This window comes from Papio anubis, chromosome 1, assembly GCF_008728515.1.
Source record: "Papio anubis isolate 15944 chromosome 1, Panubis1.0, whole genome shotgun sequence".
Taxonomy (NCBI): domain Eukaryota; kingdom Metazoa; phylum Chordata; class Mammalia; order Primates; family Cercopithecidae; genus Papio; species Papio anubis.
In genome coordinates, this window is record NC_044976.1 from 127,685,315 (window position 1) to 127,698,283 (window position 12,969).

Sequence of the window (12,969 nt, forward strand, 5' to 3'; positions counted from 1 at the left end):
AATTAGCATCCTGGAGAAACACTGCCTAAACCTATTTCCTATTCTGTACAGACAGAAAGACCAGCTATCCACTCCTTAGCTGTTACTCTTTACAGATGCATTCACCTACTCTCCACATAGAAACGGAGCCAGCCTTACTTTTATATCTCTATTTATGCCATGTTCTCTTTCTTTACTGTTTGCTCTCTATGTAAGTGACTGTCTCAAAGTTTGGGTTGCTGAAGCAGGGGTTTAGTCTGATGATCCAAGACCATGTATTGGTAACACCCAGGCCTCCAAATCTCACTTCTGAGAAAAGAAAAGGAAAACTGCAGGGTGACTCCGGATCACTCACCTGGTCACCGGTTGAGGGGACTGCTGCATCCGAGCCCTGCCGCCTGTGGTGCTGGGCCACCCTGGCCATGATCACAGGGGAGGTTCGAGGACTGTCTAGCCCAGGGTCTGACAGTATTGAGTTCCGATTCATCAATGACTAGAGAAATGAAGAATTCTGTGAGCAGGAAGATCCTCAAGGCTCAGCTCTTTGGTGTTGGTGGTGATAACCATACTTAAACATCAGCTGAGAGAAGTGCAGTATTTGCTGTGTGCCTGGCATTATACTAAGCCCTTCATTACATATTATCTCATTCGATTCTCACAGTAGCCCTTTGGGGTAGATACTATTATTCGTCCCATTTTCACATGAAGAAACTGAGACTCCAAGAGGTTATGAGACTTGCTAAGTCAGAGAGCTAGTCATGAAGTGTATCCTGGACTTAACCCAGGCAGTCTCAACCCACAGCACACACTCCTCATCACTAACTCCCTGGCCTTCCAGATAACGTCAACTGTAGATTCTTTAGGATCCCCATCCCACTCTACTTTCTTGGTGACTTTCCCACATACTGATCCTTTCACATATATTTCATCATTTTCCCATGGACAGGGCAGTAAGAAAATAAAATTCCAATTGTTATCTAAAATTAGGTTTTTAACATGTTTTCAATCACATATTCACATATTTAATTACTCTGGATAAGCAAATATTCTGCTAACTTCATTACTACTTCTTCCACTCATTCTTACTTTTATATTGCAGTTTACAGTTTACATATGCAAACTGAGAACACCTGGAAGAGATAACCTTCGGGGTCAAAACCTGAAATTCGTTTAGTCATTCCAGAAAAGACAAGCTATTTGAGAAGAAAAAGATCCACAGCAAAAAACAGATTACCACTTCTGAGTAGGTTGGGTTCACTGTATTAATCTAAGATGATGTTATTCCTGGACAGGTGGAAATGTGTTTTGGTCAAGTCATTGTTTTAGCTTATTTTGTCTCTGCTCCCTCACTCTCAAAGGCTTGCCATAGTTCATGCCATGGCCATCCTCTCCACCCTACTCTTTATATAACAGAGTTGACTATGATAAAATGAAAGCCAGATTTGATAGTCTTGCATGTTGGATGCATGTGAAATTTCTGCTTTGGAACCCAGAGCACAGTGATTATATCCTTGGAACTAGATGGATGGAAGAGGCACACAGAGTCCTCAGTGCAGCCGGTAGGCAGCAGAGCCTTGGGGCAAGGGAAGGGACCCCAAATGCAAGTTCTGAACGGGCCTTGCCCTGCTGGGACTCACCTCACTGAGGGAAGGAAAGCGTTCTGTCCCAGAGTCCAAGCCACTGTCCCCCTCTTGGGAATCCAGAGAAAGCCGGCCTGAGAAGAAAATAGTTTCTATAATACAGAAGGAGCTGTGGCCTGGGGGAAAGAGAGCCTTTATTCTGGGCAACTGTGCACAGGACAGGAAGGGGAAGCTGCCACCTTTTCTTTCACCAGTTTCCCTTCAGCTCTCTCATCCCATGACCCCTAGACTTGGACACTAAACAGTATACCTCTCCTCTGCTCTCATCACATCTAGCTTTCACCTGTCTCTGCACCTGGGCACAGGCCATGTCACCTCCTGAAATAAGACTCCATAGCTCTCTCTCACAACTAGTTTTGCCCCTCAACTCCTTCCCAACCCTCTTCTGGTCACCACCCATTTCTTCTTACAACAAATATTTGCCGAATTCCTTAGCGCCAGGAGCTGTCAGGCAAGCTGCTGTCTGACCCATACTCATTCTGGTATTTTATTGGCCCTCATCTATCCCGGCTACTGGCTATACACTCATTTCTACTGCCTAAGTTGTATCCAGCTTCCCTGTGTATTTGTACTGCTTTCTCCCATTATTCTGTTTCTCAGAGGACAGGCACTATATATTTTCTTTCTTGGAATCTGCCCCATGGGGAGGGTAAATAGATAAGAAACCTGGACTAGAGATATGCCAGAGAAAAAGGGGATGATGGGGGACTTACCTTCTGATGGTCTCTGGCTGGTGTCACCATATAGTGGAAGTACGTCCTGAAACAGAAAGGCCCACAGGGTGGGCAAATTCTGTGAGCCTCTCCCCCTACGGTTTCCTTCCACCAATCAGTGCCTTATTTGCTTACAATTAGTGGCCTCTTCTGCTTCATTGCCTCAAAAATGCCCAGCTAGAAGAGATATTGCTTCATTTGTACAGTTTGAGGATGACAATGACCCCTAATGGTGGAAAGGGAGCTTTACCATTAGTGAAATTCTAAAAGCCAGCTTTATCTAATCACCCTGGACCTCAAAGCATCTATTGCCTTATTTGGATACAAGAAAGAACTTCTTAACCATCAAGAAGTATATTAAAAAAAAAAAACTCAAGCAGGTGACCGAGGGAAGATACAAAAGGTTTACCTTTGGAGGTCTTTGAGGAGGATGGACAGGCATTGGCCTGAGACTGACTGAGCTAGTGGGATGTGAAGGAAGCAATATTGATAGTGCTTTGCTGTTTACAAAGTACTTTTCTAAGTCACATTTAATCTTTCAATGGCTCTAGCTTAGGCACATTACTCTCATGTTATAAATGAGGCAACAGAAGCTCAGAGATCTTAAGTAACTTGCCCAAGATACACAGCAGGTCAACCCTAAGGCCAGGGTTGGAGCTCAGACCTTCAGATTCCAAGCTTAGTTTCTCAGACTCATCACCTCATAGCACAACCAACAGTGCAGTGGCGGCAGCAAACATGTACAGCCCCTGTGTCAAAGGTATGCTTTAACTCTGAAAACACTGTTATCTCCATTTTATAAATGAGGAAGCTAAGGCTCCTATGGATTAATTAACTTGCCCAAGAGTCTTTAAGTTGATAAGAAGTGATGCTGGATTTGAATCCAGATGGTCTAAGTCCCCAACCTGAGCTCCTACCTACCAACCGTGTAATATGAGAAGTCCTTCAGAAAATGAAGCAGTTTAAATGTATTTGCCTGTGTTTCCCAAACTTTTTTGATCTGGATATCCTAAAAGCAAAAGTAGATCATCTTTAAATAATTCCTATTGGCTTTGGCAAATGTTATCGTTGGAGACCTTAAAGTTTCTGGAGAGTTACTTCTTACTTACCCAGAGAATTAAGGCCTGATGGAGAGCAGTAAGACACTAATAGCCAAGTCCCTGAAGAGAATGGATAAAGAACCAGCTACTCTCTGGAGTTTTTCATAAAATGTGGCTATCTGCTGATACAGATCCATCTCAACTCACTGGGGGTCTTTTATGTAGGCTGACTTTAAAAAGTACTTGTATCTCTTTGAGAAGACTCATTACTTGATGATAGGTGGTGGGAAAGGATACCAGATGAAATACTAGGTAAAACCAGTATAGAAATATACACACATCCACTATGAGGCACTACCTAGAAGGGAAGGATAATTCAGAGACTAACACTGACAGTCTGTTTATTTCATATTTCTTTCTTTCCATTGCCCATGTTGTTGGAGGGCAAGAAATAGACTTTTTCTTTTTATGGTATCCCAAGTGTCACTACAGTGTTCAGCCTCTCTGGTGCTGACCTTGGTTTCTTTGTAAAATACTCAACACTTACTAGTTCAGCCTTGAGGTCCTGGCATAACCCAAGAAGCCTTCTGTCCTTGCTTTTTCTCTCACTCTACCCCCAGTTCCACTGCATGTGCCCTTACTAGAGCTGTGCCTACATCACTCACCACTGAGCCACCAGTCTCCTGCTGGATCTTCAGCTGTAACTGAGTGACTCGCCGCCGGGCACCTTCGATCTGCTCTTCCAGTAGGCTGGCGGGGTTCCGGCTATAGACCTCACAGATACGCTGGGGATGGGTGAGGAGGAGAAGGGGGAGGGGAAAAGGCAGAGGGGTGGTTAGTAGAGAATGGATGACTCACCAGTGGAGAGAATAGGCAGTTATCCCAAAACAAAGAGGATAGAGAAGAAGTCTCTGCCTCCAAGTAGATGCACGCTATTTCAACATCATTTAGGATCAGAAAAAGATGTACGTGATAAGAAAAAGAACACAGGAGACAATCACGGAAAGAGGACAAACACAAAGGCCTGTCCTAATCTGAGCCATTCTTCAAAGTCTGCCTTAAGTCCCACATCCCAAACGAGGCTGCCTTCAGCTACCACTCAAGTATGAAATATTAAAGTGACTGTCCAGACCAGAACATAAAAAAGTGCTGAAGAGGGAACTTACACACAATGAGAACCACAAGAAATGAGAGGAAGCAGTGTCGACTAGAACAGCCAATGCCTCTGCCAGTCCCACCCTCAGGAAGCTCCTGGAGAGCAGGTACCATCCTAGCCACTTTCCTAGCACTCCTCAGGGCACACAGCAGGGGACAGCACAGGGGTGGAGGGCTTCACAGTTAGGGACACCTGGCTTTGAATTCTGGCACCTCCACTTACTAGCTGTATAGACTTGGGCAAGCTTGAATACATCCTCATCGATAAAATGGAGATGACAATACCCACCTCATGGGACGGGTGTAATAGTGGAGTGAGATTATGTATATGAAGGGCTTAGCAGAATGTTTAGCGCAAAGTCAGACACCTGAATACATGGCAGCTATTAACATTTCATTACAAAAGGAGATGCTCCATAAAGCTTGGTTAAATAAAGACACTGGGTTCACATATTACCTAGGCTCATCTGGGGCTTCACTGCTACCTGACAACCATCTTACAAATTCCCCATATTTAATATTTCATCTTCTCCATGCCCATCCAACTCCAACCCTTCCCTAGCCTTGGCAGATAATACCATCTGGTAAAAACCTTCTCAACTGTAGTCCATTTCAAAACATCTTCAGCCATCTTTTCTTCCTGGCTCAGAAGAGAAACTAAGTCTAAATCTTTTAAAAAGTTAATCCCTCTGACTGCTTTGGGCTCTTCTTGGGCACTGTTTACATATCTTCAAAGTCTCCTTTTTACCAATGGCTCCTTCTCTCCGTCCTACAAAATGTTCAAGTTTCCTGATTTAAAACAAAAACAAACCACCACAACAAAACTTTTTCAATTATTTCTGATGATTCTTCAAGCCACTGCCCCATCTGTTTCCCCCTCTTTTCACAGCCAATTTTTTTTTCTTTTTTTGTAAAGGGATATGAGCCTGTGGTTTTCTGATTTTATTTTATTTATTTATTTAAATAGACACAGGGGTTTGCTATGTTGCCCAGGGGTCTTGAACTCTTGGCCTAAAAGTTCCTCTGCTTTGGCCTCCCCAAGTGCTGGGATTACAGGTGTGAGCCACCATGCCCGGCCCACAGCCAAAAGTTTCAAAACATTAGTCTACAGCTAGGGCCCTGCACTTCTTTGCTTCTAGTCGCTCATCAACATATACAATCTAGTTTCCTCCCATTACTGCACAGGCTACTCTTCCAAAAATCAAATTTAATAGCAAGTGGTGTGATATTAGAGGTTGGTACCGTGTGCTGTAGAAGCACATATGTCCCAAAAGTCCATCCTCAGCTCTCTCCTCTCTGACTGGTACTCTGGGTGATCTCTTTCAGTCATCCAGTCCCCAGTTTCAACTACCACCTTCATACTGAGGATATCCGAATCTCTATTTCAACCCAGGCTTTTCTCCTAAGTTCAGCCCTGTTATCTCCATATGCCTGGTGGTTGGTTTTTATCTGAATGTCTCATGGGCACCTTACTAGTATACCCAAAGCTGATCTTCATTTCCTTCCCCTCAACTCTGCTCCTCTCCTCTATCTCACTCTGACACCGGTATCACCTGATCTACCCAGGCACACAAACTTGGAGCCATCTTTTATTCCTTCTTCTCCTTCACCAGTGGATGAGTTCTGCTGATTGGCCCTCTGACAAGTCTCCCATTGCTATCCTCTCCTTTTTGTTCGTACTCCTATCGTTCTTGTTAAATCTGTCATTATTGGTTATCTGCTGCAATAGCCTCCTAGATGGTTTCCTTACATTTAACACACTTCTCCAAAGAACACTGGTTTGAAAATGTGATCAGTCCCCCACTCAAAATTCTTTGATTCATTCCCATAGACTTCAAAACAAATTCCAAGCTCCTCATGGTATTCAAGGCCAGTAACACCTTCCAGTCACAACACTCACTGCGTTTTTTTTCTTTTTTTTTTTTTTTTCTTGAGACAGGGTCTTGCTCTGTCACTCAGGCTGGAGTGCAGTGGTGCAATTATAGGTTTGCAGCCTCGAACTCCTGGGCTTAAGTGGTCCTCCTACCTCAGCCTCCTAAGTAGCTAGGACTGCAGGCATGCACCACTATGCCTGGCTAATCTTTAAAATTTTTTTAGAGACATGGTCTGACTGTGCTGCCTGGGCTGGTGTTGAACTCATAGGCTCAAGTAATCTTCCCACTTTGGCTTCCCAAAGTGCTGAGATTACAGACATGAGCCACCACTCCTGGTCCCACTGCCATTTTCAATATTCTATTAACAGGATACTGAAACCAACTCAAGCACCACCTCATGAAGCCTTCTGATTACTGCATAAATAATCATGCTTTGTTTTGGGCTTCAAGAGCATTAAAATTTTTTTTTGTTATTGAGCTATAATTCACATGACATAAACGTCACCATTTTAAAGTGTACAACTTAGTGGTCTCTAGTATATTCACGGAGTTGTGCAGCCACCCCCACTATCTAATTCCAGAATATTTCCATAACTCCAAAAAGAAAGCTGGTACCTGTTAGCAGTCACCCAATTTCCCCTTCCTTCACCCTCTGGCAACCACTGATCTGCTTTCTGTCTATGAATCTGCATATTCTGGACACTCCATGCAAGTGGAATAATGCGACCTGTAGATTTTTGTGTCTGGCCTCTTTCACTTGGCATACTGTTTTCAGGGTTCTTCCATGTTGTAGCATTTATCAGCACTTCTTTCTTTTTTATGGCTGAGTAAAATCCCATTGTATGAACAGACTATATTTTGCTCATCTATTCATCCTGAACATTTGGGTTGTTTCTACTTTCTGGGTATTATTAATAATGCTGGTATGAATGTTCCTGTACAAGTTTTTGTGTGAACCTATGTTCTCAATTCTCTTGGATATACACCTGGGAGTGGAATTGCTGGGTCATATAGTATCACTGTGTTTCACGTTTTGAAGAACTGTCAAACTGTTTTCCAGAGTGCTTGCACTATTTTACACTCCCACCATCAGTGGCAGAATAGATTAGGATAGTGAATATGCAGACAAAACATAAACAAGTATTGTTTAGATTTCTCTACATCTCACAACGCTTGTTATTTTCCATTATTTTGGTTATTCTAATAGGTGAGAAGTGGTAGGTCATTGTCATTTTGATTAGCATCTCCCTGTGAATAACAATGTTGGGCATCTTCCCATGCTTATTGGCCATTTGTATGTCTGTCTTCTTTAGAGACTGTCTATTCAAATCCTTTGCAAGTTTTTAAATTGGGTTGTCTTTTCATTGTTGAGCTTTTAAGAGTCCTTTATATATTCTGGTATTAGACCCTTATCAGACACATGAATTGTAAATATTTTTCCCCATTTCTTCTATGGGTTGTCTTTATTTTCTTGATAGAATGCTTTAACACACACAAGTTTTAAATTTTGATGCAATCCATCTTTTTTTGCGGGGGGATGCTTTTGGTGTCATATCTAAGAAACCACTGCCCAATCCAAGGTCATGAAGATTTACTACTACCTAAAATTTTTTCTAAGAGTTTTACAGTTTTTAAAAATAGTCTTGGCTCTTACATTTAAGTCTTTGTCCACTTTGAGTTAAATTTTGTTTACTGTGTGAGGTAGGGGTCCAAATTCATTATCTGTATGTAGGTATCCAGTTGTCCCAGCATCATTTGTTGAAAAGACTATTCTTTCTCCATTGAATTGTCTTGGTACCTTTGTTGAAAATTAATTGACCATAGATGTATGGGTTAATTTCTGGAATCTGAATTCTATTCCATTGATCTACAGGTCTATCCTTGAACCAGTACCATACTGTCTTGATTACTCTGACATTTGCCAATATATAAATATAAGCACTTACCATAATATATTGTATCTTCATTCATTCATCCATATCCTATGAAATCACTAACTCATTAAAGGAGAGGTTCACCTCTTGTTTATCTTTGTAACCATTCCAACACCCACCCCTAACGTTACCCCCATCTACTGCTCCAACACACACACAGTACCTAGCATATAGCAAGGACTCAGTGCTTGTGAAATAAATACATGTATTTTCATATCTTTGTGCCTTTGACCTATGCTGTCTTTTCACTAGCATTCCCTCCCTCATCTCTTTTGCCTACTAAAGTATCACTCTTCAAGGCCCAGCTGAAAAACTATCCTCTATATGAAGCCCTTCCCAATGTTTCCCATTATTAATTATTTCTTCTTTTCTTTGTTCTCTTATTGTAAGCTCTTTGTTCCTCCCACTCTCCCTCCTACTGTAATCTGAATTTCCTCCATTAGATTTTAAACATGTTGAGGGCAAGAACCATCTAATCTTTTTTATTTCTATATAGCCTAGAAACTAAAACAATGTTTTATATATGGTGGCACTTACATGGATAACTATAATAGGAATCTGGTTATTCCACTCGAGCAAATTCATCTTCTTACTGTTCTCCGTGCACATCACTTCCTAGGCCCAAAAACTCTCTTCATCCTTCACCCAAGTGCTCCCCACCTCTTTCAGTCTGGCCCAGCACTCACCTACCCAGCCCTTTCTTCCCTCTTTTCCTTCCCTTCCTTGGAAATGTCCCAGATAAACTCCACTGACTTTTTTGGTCTACATATTCACTACCTTAATCTATTACACATGGAGAATCCTACTCATTTTATTGGTGAAATTCTGCTTTAACAAATTCTACTGGCCAATGACAATTCTCTAGTGGTCCGGAAGTTTTATTTTTTGAGGTTTTACTGTGATAGGATATTGCCTGTAAATTAAGTTGTGTACATTGGCAGACTGCTCTGATAAAGTATTATTTCACTCAGGCAATGGCCAGTCTACCCCTGGCAGTGACCTTACCTGTAATTCTTTTTCTTCCTGCCTCAGCATATTCCTGAGGATCTGGGTGGCATGTTTTTGAACTTCAGGATCCTAGAGATGGAAAACATGGCAACATAAGAGTTAGGGACTAACTCAATAGCTTAACTCTCTTCTATCTGCTGATTCTTGGGCAAGGAAAGCTATGAGAGTACAGCCTGGATCATAAGTATGTTTTTTTTTTTTTTTTTTTTTTTTTTGAGACGGAGTCTCGCTCTGTCGCCCAGGCTGGAGTGCAGTGGCCGGATCTCAGCTCACTGCAAGCTCCGCCTCCCGGGCTTACGCCATTCTCCTGCCTCAGCCTCCCGAGCAGCTGGGATTACAGGCGCCCGCCACCTCGCCCGGCTAAGTTTTTGTATTTTTTAGTAGAGACGGGGTTTCACTGTGTTAGCCAGGATGGTCTCGATCTCCTGACCTCGTGATCCGCCCGTCTCGGCCTCCCAAAGTGCTGGGATTACAGGCTTGAGCCACCGCGCCCGGCCCATAAGTATGTTTTATTCAGTACCTTGATGGAATGCAGTAAACACAAAATCTTATTTCGAGTTTATGCCTCAATTTCTAGAAACCTTGGCTGTAATCACCTTTGGTATCAAGTTGCTCCCTAAAGTCTCCCAGGACTTGTGGGTTCAGTCTTCATTCCAACTGAAAAATCCTGTTCCCTATACTTGTCTGCATTTTGTCCCCCTTTAACTCTTCACATAGGTGTTTCTTGCTTCTAGAGTTCTCTTTCTACTTGTTTGTTTGTTTTTTCTTTGAGATGGGGTCTCACTCTGTCACCCAGGCTGCAGTGTATTGGCACAATCACGGCTTACTGCAACCTCTGCCTCCTGGGCTCAAACCACCTTCCTACCTCAGCCTCCTGAGTACCTGGGACCACACATGCATGCCACCATGTCTGGCTAATTTTTTGTATTTTTGGTAGAGACAGGGCTTTGCCATGTTGCCCAGGCTGGTCTCGAATTCCTGAGCTCAAGTGATCCTCCCACCTCAGTCCCGCAAAGTGCTGGGATTACAGGCGTGAGCCACTGCACCTGGCCTCTACTTGTTTTTGTCCTTTTCTGATCCCTCCCTTTACTGAGGGGGCTCTATATTTTGCACCTCAAAGCAGGCTTTTTTCTCTAGAAAGCCTTTCCCCTACCCCTTGACTTTATACCAAACCCTGGTTAACACTGACTGGCAACGGTCTTGAACAGATGCATTCTGTCCCTGCCTGAAGTGTACACTCTTTCTCCGATGAGGAGCACTTTTGGACGGCATCCTTAGAGCCTTCTACACATTTAGGAAACAAACAATGTTACTGTGTGATAAAACCTCATATGCATTTGCATGGAAGGAGGACACCAAGGCATGGAACAACTGTTATTGTGCAGCCCTCATTTTTGTTCAACTCTTGAACAAAATGGTCTTCCATGTGTCTTTTGGCTTGTCTCTGTTTACCACAGCCCCATTGGATTTAACCTGCTTTCCTCCCCAATGCGGAGCTTTTCAACAGGACATTAGGGTGAGCAAAGAAAGCCAGAAGGACTATTACCTGTAGAGGTTTGGGTCCCGTGATGCGTTGTGGAGGTGGCAGAGGTGGAGGAGGTGGTGGTTGGGGGATCACTGGCGTGATTCGGGGAGCTCCTGCTGGGAATGGGTCCTGCTGGAGCCCAGAGATGCCCACGGATGAAGGTGAAGAGCCCAGGAGGGTGAGTGCGACATAGGCGCCAGCTAGAGGGAAACAGAGAGAGATCTGCTCTAGGAGTGCTGTTCTGGAGAGACAGTCCAGCTATACAGGAGAGGGATGTTCTCCCTTGTCCTGTCATTAAACTCATAATTCTGTAGATAAAGTTCTCCTCACTTTTAATGCCCTACCCATTCTCTAATCCCTGCCTTCATGCCTTGCATTGACCCAAGTATTGCTTCCTGCCCTTCCTTCATGCAGAGACCTCAACTAGAATTCTACTTATAAATATCTGGGAACACGCCCCACAGGCCGCCTCAGTAGCCCCGTTTCCCTCTTTATCTCACTAAAGTAAGTAGCCAGTGTCATGCTCCGAGCATACTGCCCACATGGCACAGACCAGGCACTCAGATTCTAGCCCTCTGCTCTCCCCAGACTGCCCACATTCTTCAATTCTCTCTTCAACATTTGCTGTTTCTATTTGAATATTTGTGCAGACTCAATTGTTGGGCCTTCCTGGCTATAAACAGATTATTGTTGCTTTTCCCTGCCAAATAGAAAACAAATGAATAAGAATGCCCATCAGTAGCAGAGGCAATTGAAAGGTATTTGAGGGAGACCTGGTCTCAGTAGGAGTATGGTCTAAATGGGAGTGGCAAAGATGAATGTGGGTAAAAATGAAGATGTCTCATGAGAGCCTAGTACTGTCTCCACCTGAAATAACAGGGAATTGTGGCCATTTAAGTGGATCACTCCATGTTAAGATTAAAGATGTGACTTCAGCTGCCTCACACATCTACAAAGGAAACCTCCTGGGATGGCAGACCTGCCCTTTCCTCCCTGTTTCCTCCCTCTTGGACCATCTGCTCCCCTACTTTAGTTGTCACCTCTCTCCAACTCACATTTGATCAGTTTTACCACTTCCAGGTGTGAGCTATTGGTCACCATGGTGCCGTTGACCTGTTGGAGGGACAAACAGTATTGATTAATGGTGATGAACAGCTAGGGGATCCTTCTGTAAGTTCAAAATGCCACGTTTTTAGGAAGCCATTTTCCAATGCTCTTTAGCCTCCTCTGGTCACTTGTTTACTCAAATCACACTATGAATTTGGTCTCCAGCTAGCCTATGAGTTTTCAAGAATAAAACCTCTTCATTCCTTAATTTGTTCATTCATTCACTTATTTTTGGTATATACTTTTCTAACCACTTGCCTCACACACATGTGAATGTCCACTCACCCAATGTGCTTCCTTCTTACAGAGGACTAAGAAGTCTCTGCATCTAGGATTTCCTTAATGCGTCCCACTATGTTGCCCAGGCTGGTCTTGAACACCATTCTGTCGAAGAAAGGTCTGAACGACCAGGGCAGATTATAGTAGTTCAGAATGAGCAAGGACCCCAGGTTGGCATTATATGGAGGAAAGAATATCAACCTGAGAATCGAAGTCTTGGATCCTTCACTAGTTACTAACCCTCCCTCTTAATCTTATTTTGGTAATTTGTGAAATGAGAATAATAAAACTTGGTGTAGAAGTTTGGTTGCTTTAGAGTCAAGAAGGGTCTAAAATACGGAACACAGCTATCCTCCTCCTTACTCTCTCTTATGCTATACCACTATGCTCCCTCGCATGGTACCACTCCTCACTCAGTGGCTGCCTGGCAGTTGGTATCAAGATGAAAGTGTGCAGGATGGGCCAAGGCCAGGAGTGCCCTGCACATCTATTTCCACTGCTGGGAGTGGGAGTGCGTGTTGGGGTCACTCACTTTGATGATCCGGTCGCCCTCTTTCACACCGGCCTTCATGGCTGCACCTCCTGTAAGGAGAAGGCCTGGTCAGCACAGCCCAACAACCTCTTCCACTGAAGCTACACCAAGGTCCCTGTCAGATCACCTCTCTTCTGAAATTTCCTCTTATTTATCTGTGTCAAGTATCTCAAATTCTGGGTG

At 43.4% G+C, this 12,969-nt stretch overlaps 1 protein-coding gene across 15 annotated transcripts in view; it reads right to left on the reverse strand.

Annotated features, from left to right (window-relative positions):
- The window catches only part of ARHGEF11 (Rho guanine nucleotide exchange factor 11), a 109,559-nt gene that overhangs the window by 32,666 nt on the left and 63,924 nt on the right, over positions 1–12,969 (reverse strand). For 10 of the 15 annotated variants that reach the window (XM_031653997.1, XM_031653988.1, XM_031653991.1 and 7 more), the window contains 8 exons: positions 12,787–12,836; positions 11,924–11,981; positions 10,890–11,068; positions 9,341–9,412; positions 4,038–4,157; positions 2,333–2,378; positions 1,617–1,693; positions 335–472 (listed from right to left, as the gene is read on the reverse strand). In XM_031653997.1, coding sequence (XP_031509857.1) covers positions 335–472; positions 1,617–1,693; positions 2,333–2,378; positions 4,038–4,157; positions 9,341–9,412; positions 10,890–11,068; positions 11,924–11,981; positions 12,787–12,836 — 740 coding nt within the window. The remainder of the gene's footprint in view (positions 1–334; positions 473–1,616; positions 1,694–2,332; positions 2,379–4,037; positions 4,158–9,340; positions 9,413–10,889; positions 11,069–11,923; positions 11,982–12,786; positions 12,837–12,969) is intronic. The other 5 variants (XM_031654011.1, XM_031654006.1, XM_031653999.1 and 2 more) reach the window with 3 other exon arrangements.